The sequence below is a fragment of the Lampetra fluviatilis genome, chromosome 58, assembly GCF_964198595.1.
Source record: "Lampetra fluviatilis chromosome 58, kcLamFluv1.1, whole genome shotgun sequence".
Taxonomy (NCBI): Eukaryota; Metazoa; Chordata; class Hyperoartia; order Petromyzontiformes; family Petromyzontidae; genus Lampetra; species Lampetra fluviatilis.
Genome location: NC_136332.1, coordinates 3072382 through 3097728, shown reverse-complemented (window position 1 = coordinate 3097728; position 25347 = coordinate 3072382). Strand labels below are relative to the sequence as shown.

Genomic DNA, 25347 nt, shown 5'->3' with positions numbered 1-25347 from the left:
GTGCAGTCGTAGGGCCGTGTCCGTGTGCGTCGTGCACTCTACACTTTGCGTGCAGTTTGGCTTCGACGAATGAATCTCTTGTCTTCTCGACTGTTGTCTTTCCCTCTGCGCAACCGACTGCTTTTCTCCCGATCTTTACAAGCCCTCACAAGCAAAAGTAAGATTTCTGTTCGTTCAAAGTTTTCCGATGATTTGCAATCCTGCGGTGGACGCCTGTGATCACGTTGTTGGTACTGCCGCTACTAAGTTTGAGAGTCGGACTGCCACCACTGCTGCTGTTACACTGGTCAACACACTTTTTCTGGCATAAGGTATTCCAACAGTTTTAAGGTAATTTTGGGGTGCTGATTCCAAATCTGGCATCAGTTTTTGTCTATCACATCAGGTTTTTGAGATATCAAATATTGCATTTTCAATAAAAACTGCAGAAGAAAAATATTAAATAAATGTGGATATCTACATAAAATGATAATATAAACACACTATCCTAAAAATACAGCTCCATATTTTAACACTAAAGCAGTCACTGACTCGCAACAACTTGCAATCATAAGTGACAGTTAATTTCGGGTAAAATCAATGAAAATGGGGTATGCCGATAGCATTAAAAATTAACCCGTAAAAACAAAGTTTTTCACTATAAATCCTTTATATGCGTGGCGGCTAGAGTCCTCTCGTCCTCTGGCTTGAGATGGCTGCCACCTATGGGTCAGATGAATGGTTGGCACCATTAAGCAATTGGTAATTAAATATAATTTATTTTTTCACGAAAATAAATTGTCACGCACAACGAGTCTGTGTGCAAAATGTCAGCTCGGTTGGATCACGAGAAGTGGGTTAAAAAACGACCGAAAGATTTGCACAGTCGTAAGCAAGCAAGCAAGCCAACTTAATATAAAAGATTTAAAAATGAGATGTGATAGAGCAAATCTGAGATCAGATTTGGAATCGGCACCCTGAAATTAGTCTAAAACAGCTGCAAAAGTCCAGGCCAGAAAAAAATGTTTTTTGTTTGTTGACCAGTGTAATCGCTGAAACAGCTGCTGCTGCTGCTGACTTTCCTATTGAAACTACGGCCGCTGACACTGATGTTACGCCTGCTACAATTCCTCTCTGCTACTGTTCCTGACTCGTTGTGGCTGGAACTGACGTCGCTATGACTCCTGCTGCTCTTGGTACTGAAGCTCCCACTAACATTGCTACGTACGGCGACTGTTACTTCCGCTACCGACACTGCCACTACTTTATTATCACTGCTAGTAATGAAAAATACCTTAATAGCAAGAAAACATCTAAAAACAGGCGAGTTTAACACGTTGGCTTTCGCGACCAATACCATCCATAATATCTAAGTGTGTCGTTAAACCCGTCACCACTCCACACGGCCAATTCGTGAGGTTTGTCACGTGAACAGAACGTGCCAATTCGTTACGAGTACAGCACTAGTGTATAGTGTGGTGTATAGTGTAGTGTATAGTGTAGTGTATAGTGTAGTGTACTAGTACAGCACTAGTGTATAGTGTATAGTGTAGTGTACTAGTACAGCACTAGTGTGTAGTGTAGTATATAGTGTAGTGTATAGTGTAGTGTATAGTATTATAGTGTAGTGAATAGTGTAGTGTATAGTGCAGTGTATAGCTGTATAGTGTAGTGTATAGTGCAGTGTATAGCTGTATAGTGTAGTGTATAGTGCAGTGTATAGTGTGTATAGTGTAGTGTATAGTATAGTGTAGTATACTAGTACAGCACACCGGTGTGTTGGAAAGCAAATCCACAACGTTTACGATCTGAGTATCGTGACGTTTCGCTGGCGATTACGCAAGCCTACCACGTGTTAAACCGACTGCCGATGCCGCCGCCTGCTGCTGATGCACCATCGCTTGTGTTGCTGTGACGTTCCAACCCCGTGGCTCCCCCATTTACTGCACATCTGTGCGTGTAACAAAAGTGCTTCGTAGCTCTTCTGATTCCAACGATTCTGATCGATTTGCGATGCCGCCTGCAGGCGGAGCGTGCAGCTCTCCGTGGACCTGAGTGCGGTGCACTCGGACGTGGTGTCCGCCCAGCAGATGCACGCCGTGTGGTCGTGGATCCCCGAGAGGTTCACGCTGACGCGCCCGCTGCTGCTGTTCACCACGGCGGAGCACGGGTACAGCCTCAGCAGGTCGGTGGGGCCAGGACGCTTCTGAAAGTGAATCGCTCTGCTGGGCTTTACCCGAGGAGATGTAAAACAAAAAGTTGATTTGCGTTCAGCGATTTGTTTATCTTTGTGAAACTTTGCGCGCGCACCCGTCGCGTTTCTTGTATTGGTTGTTGTTGTTGTTGTTACATGCTCACGCCGTGCCCCGACTAGACATCCGGGACAAAGAGCTTTATCGCTCATAGGATTCCTCCTGCAGTATGAGATAGGCATTCTGGTTCTGTCCATCGCGTCGGTATAAATGTGTCGTAACCCTCCACCACCCGACTCATGATGCTGGATGTATTTACCAGAGAAATGCCGTACTCCTCAAAGATTGTTGTGGATTTATTCTCCAACGCACCGGTGGGCTGAAGTGGTAACTAATAGGCCGTGTCGGGTGGTGGAGGGGTTACGACACATTTATACCGATGCGATCTCACCCACAAACCTTTATCATGAATATAATTGGTCGCGAAAGCCTGCTGCTACGTGTCAAGCTGATTCTGATTCTGTGGTCACGTGAACGTCGACATACGGCAATATTATACTGGTAGGAACCTCCTGGTTACACCAGCCCACAGGGGATTATTGTGTCCGTCCGTCCATTGTGCAGATCGGGGCTGGGTGGGGAGGGAGGGTCTGGGTGGGGCGGGGAAGGAGGGGAGGGGCTGGGTGGGGAGGGAGGGAGGGTCTGGGTGGGGCGGGGAAGGAGGGGAGGGGCTGGGTGGGGAGGGTGGGGCTGGGTGTGGAGGGGAGGGTGGCGAGGGGCTGTGTGGGGAGGGTGGGGAAGGGCTGGGTGGGGAGGGGCTGGGTGGGGAGGGTGGGGAGGGGCTGGGTGGAGAGGGTGGGGAGGGGCTGGGTGGGGAGGGTGGGGAGGGGCTGGGTGGAGAGGGTGGGGAGGGGCTGGGTGGAGAGGGTGGGGAGGGGCTGGGTGGAGAGGGTGGGGAGGGGCTGGGTGGGGAGGGTGGGGAGGGGCTGGGTGGGGAGGGTGGGGCTGGGTGGGGGGTGGGAGGGAGGGGTGGGGCTGGGTGGGGAGGGGCTGGTCACCCCGTGGTGCCCTTATAAAACTCAACGTTTAACCTACTCACGCCGGCTTGTGCCGCCCTCACAGTCGGGCATATTTGCGGAATACACCACGCCGCCGTTGACCCTGGCCATTGACCGAGCAACCCAACGTTCCTACCAGCTCCCTCCGCAGGACAATGTGTTCCCTATCCCCGCACCCCCAATCCTCTATAGACTTTGACCGTCACGGCAACTCTGGTCATCGTCGCAGCAGCAGCATCAGTTTTTGGCTTTGCCATCGAACAAAGACACCGGTCACCGCATCCCGCGGCGCTTGCGGATGCGCTTCTGCAACCGTCTGGAACGTTCTTCCCTTCCGATATTGCGAAGCCATTGGAGCCGTGCGCTTTAAAATCATCATCCAGATTGACAAACTCATCTCTTGTGTTTAGCTTGTTGTCCTTCCCCCGCGCCTCCGATTAGCACGGTTGGCTACGTGCGGTGCGAAAGACGTTCTACAGACAGACATTAAGAGGCTGTTGGGGCAAGTGTCGTTAGCGAGCATCTAATGAAGCCAGCACCACGCCCAGCCGCATTTGTCTCCCAGGTGGTGGTGGTGGAGGCGGGGAGGGTAATTGTATTCATGCTCTTCTTGGTTCTTTCGGCCACAACGCAAGCAGCCGGCTTGCGTTGTGGCCGAAACGTCGTGAGAATTATTTTATAATGTTTTATTTTTATTATTTTATTACTTCCCTTCTACGTGACTTTACCGAAAGAACCAAGAAGATGAATCCCTGCAGTCACGAAAGCTTTAAATCGAAATGTATTCGTACTCTTTGGTTCTTTTGGTAAAGTCACGTAGGTAAAAAATAAAATAAAATAATTAAAAAATGAAAACAACTCAATTAAATCAAATTACGACGTTTTGGAAGCAACACAAGCATCCGTGATCAGGTGTTGACTGCTCCAGAAAAATTACTGTTGCTTCCGAAACGTCGTGATTTGATTTAATTGAGTTGTTTTTATTTTTAATTTCTTTTATTTTTTTGACCTACGTGACTTTACTGAAAATAAACCAAAGAGTATGGATCCTTGCAGTCACGAAAACTTCAAATCTCGAATACATTTATTCATATAAATATCAATAGATATCCATTTACCGGTTGGGTTAATCATGGGGTAATCAACACGCACGCACACAATGTGTCTTTGCTGTGCGCAGGTTCTACACGCACTGCGATGGACACGAGCCGACCGTTCTACTCATCAAGACGACGGACGGCGAGGTCTGTGTTTGATCCGTGGTGCTCGCCGCCACCACAAAGTGTTGTCTCGAGCAATAACACCGCACTAACGCCGGGGGGGTGGGGGGGCGGTGAAGGGGCGCGGGGTTGGAGCCCTGCGTTCCGGCTAGCCGGGACGTCTGCCTAGCCAGCGGTGTTTGGCTGGCCTTCGAACAAAGGCGGCGGTCGCTTTCAGGTGCGCTGCCGCGGCCGTCTGGAACGCACCAGGAGCCGTGAGCACCTTTGAATCGCGACTGAAAACTCGTTGCTCCTAGAACCGCCGCCTTTTGCGTTCGGCCGTCCTACGTACGGTGCGAAAGAAGTTCAACATTCGTACACGATCGACGTGAAATGCAGCAACCCTGTGTTTTAGCGCGTGCAGCTCATTTGCGTGGCGGTTAGCGCTACGCTGCGCCACGAACCCGGGCGACCCGAGTTCGGTTCCCGCTTGCGGGCAACGTCGGTGACGAATATCTGAACCGGTCCTGGGTCTTGCCTAGGTCAACTCAGCCTTAAACATCAGCACTGGGGGGACAAAGGCGGTCGGGTTTGAGGTGTTGGCCACCCACCCCCTCGTGCGCGCCTGCTGCCCTTCATCGGTGCTTGCGGACAGCACTTGCCCCAACAGTCTGTTAGAGGCCATACTGCACCTGAATGAGTTCAATGACGACGTCACCCCGCTGCTGCTGCTGCTTCTCTATTTAAGACCAGGAGCAAGTGGAGGGCCTCGCCATTATGGTGAATCCCCCGATGATGCTGGATGTAATTACCAGCGAAACGTCGTACTCAACAATTGTAAATGATGTTGATTCACTCTCCGACGCACCGGTGGGGTAAAGAAGTGAATTATTTCGTCCTTTGTAAACGTGACACGTTTTTTTTACTGTTTGGCCGTGTCGGGTGGTGGAGGATTATACGACACATTTATAAATAATCTAACCCAAAAACCATTATTATGATTAATATTGGTCGCGAAAGCCTACTACGTGTTAAACAGAGGGGATCTTTGTCTTCGTTATTGTACAGACCAACGTAACAAGTAGCTGCAATATGCCGTGTACTGTAGAGGGTTTCCCTCGCTCTCTGCGGTCGTAGTGGTCGCAGTATTCGTAGTCGTCGTAGGAGATTAGCGCCAGAAAAACAAAAAAGGGTGAAGGAGACCGCTTTCCTGCCAAGTAATTGGGTATCACGGTGGCTAGGAGATGTTAACTCCCTCGCCTGGTCTACAGGAGGTCGTGGGTTCAATCCCGACCCTGACGTCTGCTGCTGTATATTTGGAGTTTTCGTGTCTCTCATCATCATCACAGTAGCTATGAGATATTAACTACCTAGATTTGAAGCTTTCGTGACTGCAAGGAATCATATTCTTAGGTTTTTTCGGTAAAGTCACGTAGGTAAAACATCAAAATTAATGAATTGTTTTTATTTTATTTTATTTTCATTAATTTTGATGTTTTACCTACGTGACTTTACCGAAAAAACCTAAGAATATGTTAACTACCTCGCCTGGTATGCAGGAGGTCGTGGTTTCGATCTCGACCCTTACGCCTGCTGCTGTTTATTTGGAGTTTGCGTGTCTCTCTCTCCGTGGTCGTGTGGATTTTTCCCCGGGTCCTCCGGTTTTCACCTCCACATTTAGTATCAACGTCACGCGTTCAGAGTCTTGGCTGCCGTGAACTTCCACGCGATAAGCCACTTTGAGCTCTCATTTGAGGCCAGGTCGCTTCTGTACAAGAGCTACATAGCTCATCTGGTAACATAAAAATAGTTTTTTAATAGTTCATAGTACACACAGTACACAGTGTTGTATCTCTGTATGTATCTTTGTGTATGTATATATATGTGTATCTCTGTGTTTGTAGCTATTTATCTCTGTGTTTGTATCTGAAAACATCTCTTATATTTATCTCTTGTGTATGCATCTCTGTGTACGTGTCTGTGTGTGCGCGTCTGTGTGTACGTGTCTCTGTGTGTGCGCGTCTGTGTACGTGTCTGTGTGTGCGCGTCTGTGTACGTGTCTGTGTGTGCGTGTCTGTGTGTACGTGTCTCTGTGTGTGTACGTGTCTCTGTGTGTGTACGTGTCTCTGTGTGCGTGCGTGTCTCTGTGCGTGCGTGTCTCTGTGTGTGTGTACGTGTCTCTTTGTGTGTGTGCGTGTCTCTGTGTGCGTGCGTGTCTCTGTGTGTACGTGTTTCTGTGTGTGTGTACGTGTCTCTGTGTGTGTGCGTGCGTGTCTCTGTGTGTGTGCGTGCGTGTCTCTGTGTGTGTGCGTGCGTGTCTCTGTGTGTGTGCGTACGTGTGTCTGTGTGTACGTGTCTCTGTGTGTGTGCGTGTCTCTGTGTGTGTGCGTGTCTCTGTGTGTGTGCGTGTCTCTGTGTGTGTGCGTGTCTCTGTGTGTGTGCGTGTCTCTGTGTGTGTGCGTGTCTCTGTGTGTGTGCGTGTCTCTGTGTGTGTGCGTGTCTTTGTGTGTGCGCGTGTCTGTGTGTGTGCGTGTGTCTGTGTGTGTGCGTGTCTCTGTGTGTGCGCGCGTCTGTGTATACGTAGCATCACGGACCACCCACACAGTCGCCCAACCCCCTATGCACGGCACGGCAGTGCCGGATGAAGTTGGTGCGGGGCCTATAGCATATGTTTATAAAGGGGCAATAAATAAACCACATAAATATTAAAACACTAAAGTTTAACTTGCATAGTAAAGAAATTGTATCTTTTTAATTTGCTATACAGCCGGATAATACGACAAATTGCGAACCTTAAGCACCCAGTCGTTCGTAAAAGTTGAAGGGCGTTATAGTACTATAGTAATAGAAGCAAGTGCAGAACCACTGAACCGGAATTGATCGCTTGAAAGCGTTTAGCGCGGGGCCCTTGAAAGTGCGGGGCCCGTAGCATTTGTAGCTACTTTTGCTACTTGGATAATCCGTCACTGACGCACGGGAGAGCTGCCTGTCGAACAGCGCTTTAAGTACACACATCTTATACAAGGTTGTCCCGCGTCCGGCCGCATCGGAGTGAATTAAAGCCGCGTGGCACGAGCAAAATTTGGGCAGAAATAGCCGAGCCGCATACACGGCGAGAAATCGCACAAACCGTAGCCGCACGTAGGGTGGGAAGAAGCTTTAATTATAATGTACGTCGGTTCAACCCATCCACCTCCCACCACCCATCCCCCATACTCCTCACACCCCCCCCACCCTGTATGTATGCGTGTTGAACTTCTTTCGCTCCGTACGTAGCCAACCGCGCTAATCGGAGGTGCGGGGGAAGGACAACAAACTAAACACGACAGCAACAACAAGCAGTTCTAAATAAATGAGTTCTCAATGTAGTATAGTAGTATAATGTAATATAGAAGATAGTATAGTGGTGTCGTGTATAGTGTACTGTGTAGTGTGTGTAGTGTATAGTATCGTAGTGTGTTGTGTATAGTGTACTGTGTAGTGTGTGTAGTGTATAGTATAGTAGTGTGTTGTGTATAGTGTACTGTGTAGTGTGTGGTGTATAGTATAGTAGTGTGTTGTGTATAGTGTAGTGTGTGTAGTGTATAGTATAGTAGTGTGTTGTGTATAGTGTACTGTGTAGTGCTGTGTAGTGTATAGTATAGTAGTGTGTTGTGTATAGTGTACTGTGTAGTGCTGTGTAGTGTATAGTATAGTAGTGTGTTGTGTATAGTGTACTGTGTAGTGCTGTGTAGTGTATAGTATAGTAGTGTGTTGTGTATAGTGTACTGTGTAGTGTGCTGTGTAGTGTATAGTATCGTAGTGTGTTGTGTATAGTCATTTATACGTATGTATGTTGAACCTCCTTCGCACCGAATGTAGCCAATCGTGCTGATCGGTGGATGGCGAGAGGTGGTGGCGTGCGGGAAGCCTTCATCCAGCAGTGGGTTGACCGTGGGGGACGATGCGATGTGTGCTTGTGTGTAGGTGTGTGGGGCGTTTCTCTCGTCGGACTGGGCTGAGAGGAGGAAGAGCAAAGGAACGATGAGTTTCTTCGGTACCGGGGAGTGTTTCGTGTTCAGAGTGAGTTCTGCTCTCACTCACCCACTCACTCACTCACTCACGAACCCGCTCACTCACCCACTCACCCAATCTCCCACACTCTCACTCACTCACCCACCCACCCGCTCACACACTCACCCACCCGCTCACCCACCCACCCACTCTCTCACCCACTCACTCTCTCACCCACTCACTCTCTCACCCACTCACTCACTCTTTCACCCACTCACTCACCTGCTCACTCACCCCCCCACCCACTTACTCATCCCCTCACCCACTCACTCACCCACCCACCCACTCACTCACCCACTCACTCACCCACTCACTCACCCCCCCCACCCACTCACTCACCTCCCCCCACCCACTCACTCACCCCCTCACCCACCCACTCGCCAAATCTCCCACACTCTCGCCCACTCACTCGCCCACGAACTTAGAAGCTCGCTCAATAAATCTTACGCGCACTCTCTCTCGATCACTCAATTATTCGCTCTCATTCATTGTCGGACTCCCCTTTTCTCATTCATCCACTCTGCCACTCATTCCTTCAGCTCAGCCCATTGTTGCGAGTGTCGCTCCTCCACCCTCCATTGTCGCCTGGAGGACGGCTGCCTCCACCAGCCCCACAGCATCCTTCACGAGCTGCATTGTACACACACATTTGTATACACACACACACTCGGATAAAGATCCTGCCCTTTAGCCTTCACAGACTGTAGGGGCAAGTGCTGTTAGCAAGCGCCTATGAAGGCCGGCACGGCACACGAGGGGATGCTTGGCCATCACCACGCCCGGCCGCCTTGTCTCCCCAGTGGCGATGTTTACGACGCAATGCACTAGGTACTCATTTGAGGCCGAGTCAACCTAGGGGAGGTCCATGACCAGTTCGTACTACTATACACTACACTACTATACACTACACCACTATACACTACACCACTATACACTACACTACTATACACTACACTATACACTACTATACACTACACTATACGCTACACTATACGCTACACTACTATACACTACACTATACACTACACTATTATACACTACACTACTATACACTACACTATACACTACACTATACACTACACTACTATACACTATACTACTATACACTACACTATACACTACACTAGACACTACACCACTATACACTACACTACTATACACTACACTATACACTACTATACGCTACACTATACGCTACACTACTATACACTACACTATACACTACACTACTATACACTACACTACTATACACTACACTATACACTACACTATTATACACTACACTACTATACACTACACTATACACTACACTATACACTACACTACTATACACTATACTACTATACACTAAACTATACGCTACACTACACTACTATACACTACACTATACACTACACTACTATACACTACACCACTATACACTACACTACTATACACTAAACTATACGCTACACTACACTACTATACACTACACTATACACTACACTACTATACACTACACCACTATACACTACACTACTATACACTAAACTATACGCTACACTACACTACTATACACTACACTATACACTACACTACTATACACTACACCACTATACACTACTATACACTACACTATACACTACACTACTATACACTACACTATACACTACACTACTATACACTACACCACTATACACTACTATACACTATACACCACACTATACACTACATTACTATACACTACACCACTATACACTACACTACTATACACTACACCACTATACACTATACACTACACTATACACTACACCACTATACACTACTCTACTATACACTACACCACTATACACTATACTACTATACACTACACTATACACTACACTACTATACACTACACCACTATACACTATACACTACACTATACACTACTACACAACATTGAGAACTCATTTATCTAGAACTGCTTGTTGTTGTTTAGTTTCTTGTCCTTCCCCCGCACCTCCGATCAGCGCGTTAGCTACGTACGGGGCGCGTAAGGCGTTCACACGTAAATACATCCGCATGCACTTGCACACACACACACAACTTCTTGGTTTTTTCGGTAAAGTCACGTAGAAGACGGCTGCTTGCGTTGTAGCCGAAACGTCGTGAGAATTATTTTAGTATGTTTTATTTTTATTATTTTATTACTTCCCTTCTACGTGACTTCACCGAAAAAACCAAGAAGATGAATCCCTGCAGTCACGAAAGCTTTCAATCGAAACACACACACAAGTCGGAGGGTAAATTCCACCTTCCCCACGCGGCAGCTGCACCCGGAGGTGGAACGCTACGAGTGGGTGGTGATCAGACACCCGGAGCTGGCACAGGCGGAGGGAGCGAGCGACACGGGCGACGCTGTCGCCCCCTTGCCCCCCGCTGGGGTTGAAGAGCCGCGCTCGGATCGCCTGTCGCCCTTCCTCGCCACCAAACACTTCGGGCTGCCCAGCAAAACCGCGTCCATGTTTATGGCCGGGAATGCGGAGAGCATCATTATAGGTGAGTGTGTGGCGGGTGTGTGGGGTGTTTGTGTGTGTGGTGTGTGTGTGTGTTTGTGGTGTGTGTGGGTGTGTGTGGTGTGTGTGGGGTGTGTGTGGGGTGTGTGTGGGGTGTGTGGGGTGTGTGTGGTGTGTGTGTGGGGTGTGTGTGGGGTGTGTGGTGTGTGTGTGGGGTGTGTGTGTGGTGTGTGTGTCGGTGTGGTGTGTGGTGTGTGTGTGGTGTGTGTGGTGTGGGGTGTGTGTGGTGTGGTGTGTGTGGTGTGGTGTGTGTGGCGTGTGTGTGGCGTGTGTGTCGGTGTGGTGTGTGGTGTGTGTGTGGTGTGTGTGTGTGTGTTTGTGGTGTGTGTGGTGTGGGGTGTGTGTGGTGTGGTGTGTGTGGTGTGTGGCGTGTGTGGAGTGTGTGTGTAGTGTGTGTGGTGTGTGTGTGGGGTGTGTGTGGTGTGTGGTGTGTGTGTGGTGTGTGTGGTGTGGGGTGTGTGTGGTGTGGTGTGTGTGGTGTGGTGTGTGTGGTGTGGTGTGTGTGGCGTGTGTGTGGCGTGTGTGTCGGTGTGGTGTGTGGTGTGTGTGTGGTGTGTGTGTGTGTGTTTGTGGTGTGTGTGGTGTGGGGTGTGTGTGGTGTGGTGTGTGTGGTGTGTGGCGTGTGTGGAGTGTGTGTGTAGTGTGTGTGGTGTGTGTGTGGCGTGTGTGGGGTGTGTGTGGTGTGGGTGTGTAGTGTGTGTGGGGTGTGTGTGGTGTGTTTGTGGTGTGTGGGGTGTGTGTGTGTGGTGTGTGTGTTTGTGGTGTGTGGTGTGGTGTGTGTGGGGTGTGTGTGGTGTGTGGCGTGTGGCGTGTGTGGTGTGTTTCAGTTTCAGTTTAATTTATTAGGATTTACCCTGCGAGCCATTCGGCTCTTGATTTGGGTTCAACCGCAACAAACAATAAAATTACAAGATCCACCTACAATTCATTGTACACAAATCTGAACATCTCGTAAGTAAACAATAAAATCCTGCTGCGTACAGAAAGTGCAAAAAATTCCATTTCGATGTTTGATCCCAATAACAATCATAATACAATACAGATAAAAAATACAAGTATAAATCTTTGCTAAATAAAAAAAATCGGGCCAAACCAAGCTCCTCTAAAACTTACTCGGTGGTGTAGTAGCGGTTAGCGCTGTGCTGCGCTACGAACCCGGTGACCCGAGTTCGATTCCCGCTCACGGCGATTGCCAGTGACAATTATCTGAGCCGGTCCTGGGTCTCTCTTAGGTCGACTAGGCCTCAAATGAGTACCTGGTGCGATGTGTAAACATCGCCACGAGGTGGCAGGGTGTGGTGCCGGCCACCCACCCCACCTCGTGCGCCGTGCCGTCCTTCATAGGTGCTGCTACTCGCTAACAGCACTTGCCCCAACAGTCTGTTAAAGTATATATATATATATCTACTCTTGGTTCTTTCGGTAAAGTCACGTAGGTAAAAAATGAAATTAAAATTAATAAAAATAATATCACGACGTTTCGGAGGCAACACAAGTCTCCGTCATCAGGTGGGACCGTCACAGCCAGATTTGCTGCATCAAGTGATGCAAGGATTCAAGATGCAAGCCCTTGCATCTTCGTCAGTCTGTTAAAGGCTATACGGGGGGGGGTGAATATTTGTCTTGTGTCGTCTTGTGCGTGTGCAGGTGGCGGTGGTGGTCAGGCCCTCTACCTCGACTCCGAGCTGAACCACGGGCGCACGGCACCCTGCGACACTTTCGCCAACCCGCCGCTGTGCACGGAGACCTTTCAGGTGCAGATCCTGGAGGTCTGGGGCTTTGCCGAGAGTGGCCAATGACCTCCTCCCGCGAAAGCCTTGAACCACATCGCACACCCACTTTTTTTCCTCCACTAGCACACACCGAAGCCGGGCCCCCAACCCCCTCCCCCCGGGGGGGTACATCACCTTCCCGTTTGTCGAGCCGAGCTCGTGAGTGACAGCCGGCTTCGCTGGATAATCCGAATCTGGCTTTGGGGCCAAGCAGGGCCAGGCGGCCGGGCTAATGGTGGATAGAGTTTGAGCTGCGACGTCGGCGACACGACTTCGGCTCTTGCGGTCGGAAAAAAGTATCCTGGCGCCTTCATCAATCGATCAATCGATCATTCGATCATTCAATCAATCGATCAATCGATCAATCGTGGCGTAGCCTGAGCACTCTTCTGTCGCTGCTGCCACGGTTACCGCTCCCGGGAAGTTGGCTCATTGCTTTCTCTGCCCACGTTAAAGACTCGGTCTTCCAGACTGACTTTTGTCTCATCCACACTGTTCAACCACCACACTGCAGGTGACAACAACAACACACTCACCCACCCACTCGCCACACTGCAGGTCACAACAACACACCCACCCATTCACCCACCCACTCACCACACTGCAGGTCACAACAACACACTCACCCACTCACCCACCCACTCACCACACTGCAGGTGACAACAACACCCTCACCCACCCACTCACCACACTGCAGGTCACAACAACACACTCACCCATTCACTCACCCATTCACCCACCCACTCACTCACCACACTGCAGGTCACAACAACACACCCACCCACTCACCCACCCACTCGCCCACCCATTCACCCACCCACTCACCCACCCACTCGCCACACTGCAGGTCACAACAACACACTCACCCATTCACTCACCCACCCACTCACCACACTGCAGGTGACAACAACAACACACTCACCCACTCACTCACTCACTCACCCACTCACCTACTCACCCACCCACTCACCACACTGCAGGTCGCTTTCACTTACCTCTCTCTGCTTCTTCTCTCACACTGCTCCACTTTGGAATCCCCCCCCCCCCCGTCTCTTCCTCCGACTCCCTATAACTTTTCTCAATTCAAGAAACGCATTAACTTATTCATTCTCATCTGGTGTACGTTCACGAGTGCTGTAGGCTGCAGTCCACTCCGCCTTTTGGGCCATTTGAGCCTCTGCTTTGCAATTTTTTTTTCAGTTAAAGTAAAAAAATACTTTCAAGTGACTTTGAGATGTGCCTCAATGTGACCCCCCCAGAGAAAAAGAAATGGTACATTCCAGAGTTCATACCCCAGGAATGTTCCATCCCTGTGAGGGGTGGGTACCATTACACGATGCATTGGGAGGATACCTCTTCGATTCCTGTATTTGTAACGTTTATGTTTAAAGTTCCGCGTGTAAACATTTACCCAATGTACCCATTTCACTGTCGCGATCTCCACAAGGCAGCTACTGTGTTACATGACATATCCGTTTTGGAGTTCGTTGACTATTTTCTTAGAAGCCCATTCACAGCAACTGTAGGGCAGAATTCCCTCTTCAAATATTGTCTGGGTCGCTGTGTGGCTGGCATGCAACAAATAAGCAATTTTTTTTCTTTTTTTTCTTTTTTAACCAGGTAAAGCCCACCGAACTACCTAGATTCTTTTCACAACGACCTGGCCACAAATTATAGCCCGGAGAAGTGGGCTCGTGATGACGTGGAAATGTATAGCAGCCAAAATACTCTAAACGCTTGACGTTGATTCTATATGTGGAGGGGAAAACCGAAGGACGCAAACTCTAAATATTCAGGCGTCAGGTTCGGGATCGAACCCACGACCTCCTGTATTCCAGGCGATGTAGCTCACATCTCCTAGCCACCATGGCACCTTGTAGTAGTGACCACAGCCCACAGCGAGAGAGAGGACGACACGTCTCCCCCCGCTTCAAGCGGGCTCAGTTTGTGCAGTTTCGCGCCGTGTCTGCGGCTAGGCTATTTCTACCCTACGCGGTTTGAATCCGCTCGTATGCGGCTACGCGTCCAGACGTCGGGCAACGTTGTGTGTGTGTGTACTCTGTGCGCTCCTTGGCGGGCAGCCGTCTCCTCGTGCGGTTTCTCTTCGTGCTTCCCTATTTCTGAATGCGTCGACCACGACGACCACCGCATGGTGCGAGGAGTTCCCTGTAGTGGGCGTCGTGTGTCAGGTGTGACCCAGACACACGCGTTTAAAGCCCCGCTTGCAATTCGCCCTCGCTTAGCGCGAGCATAGCAGTCGATTTCCCGACGGCGTGAATCGACCGTCGCTCGTTTGTTCTCTGCTTTCCCCACCGTCTGGAACTTCCTTGTCTCCACCTCCCCCCCCAGTCGCCCGTTGTTGACTCCCTGCCAGAGGTCGCAAACGGGTTTTGATTCCTTACCCGTACCCGGCCGCACCAGGGTCGCAAACGGGTACTTGTACCCTACCCGATACCCGGCTACCCGTACCCGGCCGGGTACGGGTAGGGTACGGGTATCAGGTACCTGATTGCGACCTTTGGGATGAAGCCATGTTGCAGGTGTGGGTGGGTTGATTCTAGGAACTTGAATTGTGAGAAGAGACAAGACGTTGGGAAATGAGTGACAAACGGTTACTCACCAGTGACTCACGGCCTACCCGTACCCGTACCCGGCCGCACCAGGGTCGCAAACGGGTACCCGTACCCTTACCAGGCTGGGTACGGGTAGCCGGGTATCGGGTAGGGTACGGGTATCGGGTAGGGTACGGGTATCGGGTAGGGTACGGGTATCGGGTATCGAGTAGGGTATGGGTATCGGGTGCCCGGTTGCGACCTTTGCTCCCTGCCCCCTGTACAAGTGCAGGCTCTTAAACTTCTCCTCTGCCTCTGACCAACTGTCTCTCTCTCTCTATAAACTAAAACTACGCCCACAATTTCAGTACCGCGTCTTTGGGACGCGTTCGCACTTAGATGCCATGTAAATCCATGTATTTGGTTATTCGGGTCTCGAAGGCGAGACGATGGGTCCTCTGGGGGTCTTGGCTCCCGAAGCGAGTCTCATGGCTCTCTGTTTCTGTACAGCATCTTGAAGACGTGGTCAAATCGAGAAGCTGTATAAATCCACGCCGTGTTGTTGTATTTATTGTTGTTGTTGATGAACCGGGTGAAAAGCTATTGGACACCGGTCCCTTTGAGAGCAAGGGAGCGGGTAGGAAGAGTGGTAACGTTCGTCAGTACAAACTTCGATATCGTTTCGGTGGTCCATCTTGTGCAACGCACCTCGGGTGCAGCTCTGCCCGGCATGGCTGCGTTCGAGGTGCAAAACACGTCAGACGGCCTGACGCTCGCTCGCTCTGCAAACGGCCCCCTGCGCAATGTGGAATGCCATCCCGCAGTTGCGGTGAAAGGCCGGGGCGAAGGTGAGACGCCCATTTGGACCGGGGTCTGTGGTGTGTCACCTTCGTGCATGACCTCATCAATATTGATGCAGCAGCATTATATAATTTCAACTCGGCTTAATGTCTTGCCATCATCTCCGCGACCTCGTGTGTTATCCCCCTCCCTGGAATATGCGTAGGGGGTTTTGCCCGTCACTGTTAAAGCACTTTTTGTAAACGACAAAACAGTTTCGTGTATCCGACCCTCACGCATCCGCACTTTTAACCGATGTATCTGCCCACGCTTGGTACGGTATTTGTTACAAGGTGGTGTTCAAGTTTACAAAAGTTTCAACTCTTTTGTTTCACCGGGTGAGAGAGAGAGAGAGGGCTAACTCTAGAGACCAGGATGAGTCTCGTTTGCAAGAGCGACCTCCGTCGTCAAAGTGACAAACGTATAACGTTGAAGTAAACAGAAATCACACGAGCAATCGGAACATATTGCAGACGTAAATCGACACTCAAACGAAAGTTTAATACATTTCCTGCCGCGCTAATCGGCTCGGGCAGATTAACCTCCGCAACGATCGTGGCACAGAGAGGTCAAGGTTACTAAAACAACGAACCGTCATCTTCTTGGTTCTTTCGGTAAAGTCACGTAGAAGGGAAGTAATAAAATAATAAAAATAAAACATAATAAAATAATTATTTTATTATGTTTTATTAAAATAATAAAAAGAAAACACAATAAAATAATTATTTTATTATGTTTTATTAAAATAATAAAAAGAAAACACAATAAAATAATTATTGTATTATGTTTTATTAAAATAAAAATAAAACACAATAAAAAAATAATTTTATTATGTTTGATTACAATAAAAATAATTATTTTATTATTTTTATTATTTTATTACTTCCCTTCTACGTGACTTTACCGAAAGAACCAAGAAGATGAATCCCTGCAGTCACGAAAGCTTTAAATCGAAACGAACCGTCATGTTTATATACGGCCGTTCGCATATCCGACCACCTTTTGAACATATCCGCCCTACACCCGAGACCCCCCAGGCGAGTCGGACGTGCGACGTTCCGACTCGCATCACAATATTTAGGTCCCGGGTCTCCAAGACACTTTATTGTTCTGACCGTCGCAATTCAGGCGCCACGGCGCTTGGCAATTCCGGTGATTTTGATCGCGCTCGCGAATTGGCGTCCGGTTGTTTTACGTTATCGATCGAGCGAAGAGTCGCTTTAGAATGTTCTCGTTTTTGGTTTCAAAAAATCTATTTTTTTTTTCATTTTCCTCCCGTGAATTATGTTGACCTGACACTGTTTATTAGAATTTGTCTTGAAATCATGGAATGGTTTTGAAAATACGTGGAGCGTTTGCTGGTTGTGATTTGTGAGCACAAGTAGTGTCGTGTGTGCGAGTCGTGATCGTCGTCGGCATCATAATACGACTCGTTGTGAATAGTTGGTGCAATTTTGTGATTCGTTAATGCCGGGACTCCTCTACGCACGAACACGTTAGGTTCCAGAGGTCTGTTTGTAAGTCGATTGGTTCGTAAGTCCAACTTTACTCCTGTCAATTGCAAAAATGTTGAATGGTGTGGGCGCTAAACACGGGGAATGGTTTTAAAAGTTGTATAATCTCCTGCAGATGTAGATGCCACTGGTTTTTCGCGTTCTGCAGATGTAGATGCCACTGGTTCTTCACGTTCTGCAGATGTAGATGCCACTGGTTCTTCACATTCTGCAGATCTAGATGCCGCTGGTTCTTCACGTTCTGCAGATGCCGCTGGTTCTTCACGTTCTGCAGATGTAGATGCCACTGGTTCTTAACGTTCTGCAGATGTAGATGCCATTGGTTCTTCACTTTCTGCAGATGTAGATGCCACTGGTTCTTCACGTTCTGCAGATGTAGATGCCACTGGTTCTTCACGTTCTGCAGATGTAGATGCTACTGGTTCTTCACGTTCTGCAGATGTAGATGCCACTGGTTCTTCACGTTCTGCAGATGTAGATGCCACTGGTTCTTCACGTTCTGCAGATGTAGATGCCACTGGTTCTTCACGTTCTGCAGATGTAGATGCCGCTGGTTCTTCACGTTATGCAGATGTAGATGCCACCACCGCCATCTATTGCGCGGCGATTGAACTTACAACTCTCGGTCCGAACAGGCAACTGGACATACGGACAGGTTTGTTCGTATCTCTGAAAGTTTTAAGTCGAGTGTTCGTAAGTAGAGGAGTCCCTGTAATTGTCCTCGGCGGGTGTGATATCTGCATGCGGTGGGGTGTGTGACGGTTGCCATAATCGGCTCTTGAAAGCTTTGTATGCAGTGGTGGGATGTCGCTCATACTCACGACCAATATCACCATCAACACTGCCAGTGTCCTGTGTGTACAGCAGTGTGATGTGCAAGTCATCATCAACGCCACCACCACCCTCATTTCCACCATCAATCTCCACCGCCAACATCACCATCAGTGTATACGTCGCTGCGTACAGCAGTGTGATACGTCGTTCATCATCGAAAGACAAAGATCCCCCGTCTAGCCTTCACACACTGTTGGGGCAAGTGCTGTGAGCGAGCACCAATGAAGGTCGGCACGGCACACGAGGGGGCGGGTGGCCAGCAGGTACTCATTTGAGGTTGAGTCGACCTAGGGGAGGCCCAGGACCGGTTCAGATGATCGTCACTGGTGTTGGCAGTGAGCGGGAATCGAACTCTGGGCACCGGTTTCTGTAGTGCAGCGTGTAGCGCTAACCGCTGCACCACCACTCCCCACAATACCACTGCCATCACAATCATCCATGGTGCTCAGATGTGAGTATTCGGATTTTAAATGTAGTCGTGGGTTTACTCTCCAACTGTGTACTACTAACGAGAAGTGGCACGTTCTGCTCACGTGACAAACCGTACTAATCGGCTGTGTCGGGTGGTGGCGGGTTTAACGACACGTTTGTATTTACGCGATCTAACCCCCCAACAAAAACCTCTTACGGGTTTCATTTCATTTCATTCATTTATTTATTAGGTGTAGACCTGTGAGCCATGCGGCTCTTGAGTCGGGTGCAACCGCAACAAACAAAAAAACATGAACATCTTAAAGCGACGACGCACAACAGATAAACCAGCAAATCTTCCAGAAAGGAAAAAACAACACCGTATTACAACGTTGTGTGCACAAATCCCAACGGGGGTGACATTGGTCACGAAAGCCCTGCTCCGTGTCAAAAGCACAATCATCACTCCACGGAGCTCTCCCTCTCGTGCTGACTACGTGTAATCCATCAGTTGTGTGTGGTGTCTCTCCCATCGTCATCATCATCAACAGCTACTCGGGTTGCCAACCTTCCCGCGTTTGCCTCGGACGGCTGCCGCGGGGGATTGGCCATCCGTGTTGGTGCGGGGTGGTGGGCAGGAATGATGATTTTTTTTCGATGTAAAGCTTTCGTGACTGCAGGGATTCATCTTCTTGGTTCTTTCGGTAAAGTCACGTAGAAGGGAAATAATAAAATAATAAAAATATAACATAATACAATTATTCTCACGACGTTTCGGCCACAACGCAAGCAGCCGTCTTCAGGTGGAGAACAGGTCTGTCGAGAAGACAGAGCTTCAAGACAAGAGCTTCAGACGCTGTCTCCCCGACAGACCTGTTCTCCACCTGAAGACGGCTGCTTGCGTTGTGGTCGAAACGTCGTGAGAATCAATTTATTATGTTTTATTTTTATTATTGTTTTATTTTCCTTCTACGTGACTTTACCGAAAGAACCAAGAAGATTCTTTTTTTGTTTCCCCTCCACCGGTATCTTGCATAGCAGCAGCAGGTATCGTGGTGACCTGTGGTTCAGTGCCGTACGCGCGTACTGCGTGCGGGCTTGTTGGCTAGCCGTCGGACGAAGACGGTCACAGCGTCACGCGCTTTCTGCGGCCGTCTGGAACGCTCTGTCCTGAAGCCACTGGGAGTTATGCACTTTAAAATCGTCGTCTAGAAGATTGACAAGTTAATTTCTTTTAGAACTGCTTGTTTAGTTTGTTCTTCTCCCTGCACCTACGATTATTGCGGTTGGCTATGTATGGTGCGAAAGAAGTTCAACATACAATACATACAGTGTTGATGGAGCTTAAATGACCAAGGAGATGAGGCTGGATTTGGTCTGTGGAAAAGATTAATACATTGTCAACACCACCACCAGCACCACCATATCAGCAATTTTCGTCTTCATCATCATCATCAATTTCCACTCCTTGTGACTTGCGTGTACAGGTGATGAGTGTGACTTTCATCATCGCAACCACCAAACAAGACCAAGATGCCCTGTGTAGCCTTAACAGACTTGGGGCAAGCCCTGTTAGCAAGTAGCAGCACCTGAAGGCCGGCACGGCACACGAGGGGGTGGGTGGCCAACACCAGGCCCGGCCGCCTTTGTCTCCCCCAGTGGCGATGTTTACACACCGCACCAGGTACTCATTTGAGGCTGAGTTGAACTAGGGGAGGCCCAGGACCGGTCCAGATAATCGTCACCGGTGTTGGCCGTGAGCGGGGATCGAACTCGGGGCGCCGGGTTCGTAGCGCAGAGTAGCGCTACCCGCTGCACCACCACCACCACCATCATCATCATCATTCCTTGAGCCCTAATTGTACATTGGTGAGTGTATTGTTTACTTGTCATCAGTATCATCATCGTGATGTGCGCGTGCGGTGATGAAAGTGTTGAACCCTGGTGATGACTTTAGTTGCGATTAGCTGAAATTCTCATAACAGTGAAATATTTATGAATGTGACCAGTCGGGGGGCTGATCTTGTGAACGATTAAATGGTTGTTGTTGTTGTTGTGATGATTAAATGGTTGTGGTTGTTGTTGTTGTTGTGACATTTCATTGGTTCGATTCAATAAAAAGAGATCAATTCTGAAATGAGAGCGCAATATTTCTTTGAAGAAAAAAAAAACACGGAACGGACTTGGATGCCTGGATTTGAACTTGGCAAAAAACTGTGTGAGGTGGGGTGGTACATCCAGTCAGAATTATCTTACGTTGCAGTGATCAGAATCATCAGAATATTCATACTGGAGGAATCCGATGAGCTACAAATCTCTTTTTTTTCACGGATGTTGCTCCTGCAACGCTGGCAGTAGTGCGTCATCACAAATATAAACTTGGGACACATTTCGTCAGCACCCACTGTGTGTGTGTGTTGCCTTAAAAGGAAACCTACATCATGGGCAGTGTGCAAAGGGGCCGTCCATAAATGACGTCACGCGATTTTGGACGATTTTTGACCCCCCCCCCCTTCGTCACACAACGTCACAAAAAGTCAGACCCCCCCTCAAATATGACGTCACAAAGCTCTGCCCCCCTCCCCCCCCCCAAAAAACATGCTTCAAATCGCTTTAAACTATTGTCATTGTAGTGCGTATTTAATGTGGCGCTGCACTCTGATGTTGTAGGAGGAAACATTTATTTAAAAAGTCTATTTAATTAAGTAAAAAGTGTTGTCTATATTCATTTAAAGTTGCGCTTTTTGATGTGACGTCACATTTCTCAAACGCCTCCTCCCCCCTCGTCACACATCGTCACAAATGTCTGACCCCCCCCCCCCTAGGTGCGTGACGTCATTTATGGACGGCCCCAAATGACGAGCCACTTTTTTTTTGCCGAGCGATAATTCGTGGCCAGGAAGCTTTTGAAAAACAAGTGAATTTCTCGGTGGGGCTTTGGCAGGTATGATGTGGGATGGTTTGGCGTTGTGTTTGCACGTGCGTGGGTGGGTGATGAGTTCTCACCTTCCTTGTGCTTTACTGCGATCTGATCGTGGGGGTTCGTCATTTTCTTGGTTCTTTCGGTAAAGTCACGTAGAATGGAAATAATAAAATAAAAAAAAGTATTATTTTATTTTATTATAAAGTCACGTAGAATGGAAATAATAAAATAAAATAATACTTTTTTTATTTTATTATTTCCATTCTACGTGACTTTACCGAAAGAACCAAGAAGATGAATCCCTGCAGTCACGAAAGCTTTAAATCGGGTTCGTCATTGTTAACGTGTTGCAGTGCAAACTACGACGCGGAGGCAGGCGAGTCGTAGGGGGCTCACGCCAAGTTTATACGGGAAGGAACAAGATGTTCCACACTGCCCACCAGGGATTATTTGTCTGTCTGACTGTCGTGCATAAATAAATATATAACATAAACAGCTCTTTGATTCATCTTCTTGGTTCTTTCGGTAAAGTCACGTAGAAGGGAAATAATAAAATAATAAAATAATAAAACAATAATAAAATAATCCTCACGACGTTTCGGCCACAACGCAAGCAGCCGTCCTCAGGTGAAGAACAGGTCTGTCTGAAAGACAGCGTCTGAATGACACACTCCAGGCTTGGCAGCGTATATTTAAGCTTGGGTTGGAGGGGGAAGAGCGCCTTGACAAAATAATTTGCATATCAAGAGGAATATTTGATTGGTGGAGACTGACTACCGGGTATGGGAGGTGCCTAAGGGAGGAGGATCAGGGGAGGGGCCTAAGGATATGGGGGGGGTGGTCAGGGGAGGGGCCTGAGGGGGGGGTCAGAGGAGGGGCCTAAGGGAGGGGAGTCAGGGGAGGGGCCTATGGATGGGGGGGGTCAGGGGAGGGGCCTGAGGGGGGGGGGTCAGGGGAGGGGCCTAAGGGAGGGGAGTCAGGGGAGGGGCCTATGGATGGGGGGGGGGGGTCAGGGGAGGGGCCTAAAATGGGGGGGGGGGTGGTCAGGGGAGGGGCCTAAGGATATGGGGGGGGGTCAGGGGAGGGGCCTAAGGGAGGTGGGGTCAGGGGAGTTGCCTAAGCAAGGGGGAGGGGCCGATAGTTGAGGGGGCTGGCTACCTGGCTGGCTGCCTGGCTCCCTCAAGTCAAGTTGTCTTCTACACAGGTAGGAACAACAGGCTCCACACTGCCCACCAGGGATTATTTGTCTGTCTGTCGTGCATATTTGTCCGTCGTGCACGAATGCGCTGTCCAACCAAGGTCCTACCTGCCCACTGCGAAGGAACGTGTTTTGGGGCTTACGCCTAACTGGGTTCACCGGCTTACGCCTAATAAGGGATGCCCTAGAGCCTAGACTATACTCCCCAGGGGGACACGGGTAATGGGGATCCTACCACCCCGGCTACTACCTGGGCTCTCCTCCCTGCACCGGCCGAGGGCGAACCCCACTTGGGCCGGTCGGGTGAAGTAGCCACCCTTAGCCTCCTCTTCTTGGTTCTTTCGGTAAAGTCACGTAGAAGGGAAATGATAAAATAATAAAAATAAAACAATAAAATAATTCTCACGACGTCATCCAGGCGCTGTCTCCCCGACAGACCTGTTCTTCACCTGATGACGGCTGCTTGCGTTGTGGCCGAAACGTCGTGAGAATTGTATTTTATTATGTTTAATTTTTATTATTTTATTATTTCCCTTCTACGTGACTTTACCGAAATAACCAAGAAGATGAATCCCTGCAGTCACGAAAGCTTTAAATCGAAACCTTAGCCTCCTGTCAGACCGAGGCTACCCCGGGTACCCAACCTCCAACCTCTCCCGTTCCCGGCTCCCACGACGACCCCTCTGACGTCACGGGCTTCCCCCTAAATACCCCCCTGGGACATGACGTCACTATCCCCCAGGGTCTCCCCGGACGTCACTCACTGCTCCTCTACAATTGTCACGTTCTTACACCCGTGCCCCTAACTGGACTTCTGTGAATAAAACACATTGTCCTGCGGAGGGAGCTGGTAGGAACGTTGGGTTGCTCGGTCAATGGCCAGAGTCAACGGCGGCGTGGTGTATTCCGCAAATATGGCCGACTGTGAGGGCGGGCACAAGCCGGCGTGAGTAGGTGAAACGTTGAGTTTTATAAGGGCACCACGGGGTGACCAGCCCCTCCCCACCCAGCCCCACCCCTCCCACCCCCCACCCCACCCAGCCCCACCCCTACCACCCCCCACCCAGCCCCTCCCCTCCCACCCCCCACCCCTCACCCAGCCCCACCCCATCCAGCCCCACCCCTCCCACCCCCCACCCAGCCCCACCCCTCACCCAGCCCCTCCCCTCCCACCCCCCACCAGCCCCTCCCCTCCCACCCCTCATCCAGCCCCACCCCACCCAGCCCCACCCCTCCCACCCCCCACCCAGCCCCTCCCCACCCCCCACCCAGCCCCACCCCTCCCACCCCCCACCCAGCCCCACCCCTCCCACCCCCCCACCCAGCCCCTCCCCACCCAGCCCCACCCCTCCCACCCCCCACCCAGCCCCTCCCCACCCCCCACCCAGCCCCACCCCTCCCACCCCCCACCCAGCCCCACCCCTCCCACCCCCCCACCCAGCCCCTCCCCACCCAGCCCCACCCCTCCCTACCCAGGGGAGGGTGGGGCTGGGTGGGGGGTCCAAAATCGCATCAAAATGCGCAACTTTAAATAAATATAGACAACACGTTCTACTTAATTAAATAGACTTTGTAATAAATGTTTTCTCCTACAACATCAGAGTGCAGCGCCACATTAAATACGCACTACAATGGCAATAGTTTAAAGCGATTTGAAGCATGTTTTATCTTTTTTGAGGAGGGGCAGAGCTTTGTGACGTCATATTTGAGGGGGGGGGGTCTGACTTTTTGTGACGTCGTGTGACGAATGCGGGGGGGGGGGGGTCAAAAATCGTCCAAAATCGCGTGACGTCATTTATGGACGGTCCCTTTCCCACCTGATGACGGGCGCTTGTGTTGCGCCCGAAACGTCGTTATTGAATTGAGTTTTTTTATTTTATTATTATTGTATTTGTCTACCCACGTGACTTTACCGAAAAGAACCAAAGACACTATGAGATTTCTTTTACCAGTGGCAAAATATAGTAATAGGTTTTTACCCTTTCAACTGGTACAAAAACTGACACCTTTATACAAGGCATCATGTTTGCAATAACCACAACACAAGCAGTCATAATATGCATATTATTATCATTATCAGAGTTGCTTCTTTTTGTTTGCATTTTTGACTACTTGTGTTGTGGTTATTGCAAACATGATGCCTTGTATAAAGGTGTCAGTTTTGTACCAGTTTAAAAGGGTAAAAACCTACTATTATAAGAACCAAAGATTTGACGTCACATTTCAGTTTCCCGCCTTTTTCAGCCGTGAGCCACGTGACGCCCGGCGGACTCGTGACTGGCTCT

At 49.4% G+C, this 25347-nt stretch overlaps 1 protein-coding gene across 4 annotated transcripts in view; it reads left to right on the top strand.

The window, feature by feature from the left end:
* The window catches only part of TBC1D24 (TBC1 domain family member 24), a 525632-nt gene that overhangs the window by 38522 nt on the left and 461763 nt on the right, over nucleotides 1–25347 (top strand). For 2 of the 4 annotated variants that reach the window (XM_078880748.1, XM_078880747.1), the window contains exons 7-12: nucleotides 143–157; nucleotides 2006–2164; nucleotides 4410–4473; nucleotides 8395–8490; nucleotides 10773–11001; nucleotides 12666–18031. In XM_078880748.1, the coding sequence (XP_078736874.1) occupies nucleotides 143–157; nucleotides 2006–2164; nucleotides 4410–4473; nucleotides 8395–8490; nucleotides 10773–11001; nucleotides 12666–12817 (715 nt within the window). In that variant the 3' untranslated portion in view covers nucleotides 12818–18031. Of the gene's footprint in view, nucleotides 1–142; nucleotides 158–2005; nucleotides 2165–4409; nucleotides 4474–8394; nucleotides 8491–10772; nucleotides 11002–12665; nucleotides 18032–25347 lie in introns of those variants that run through there. The other 2 variants (XR_013640389.1, XM_078880749.1) reach the window with 2 other exon arrangements.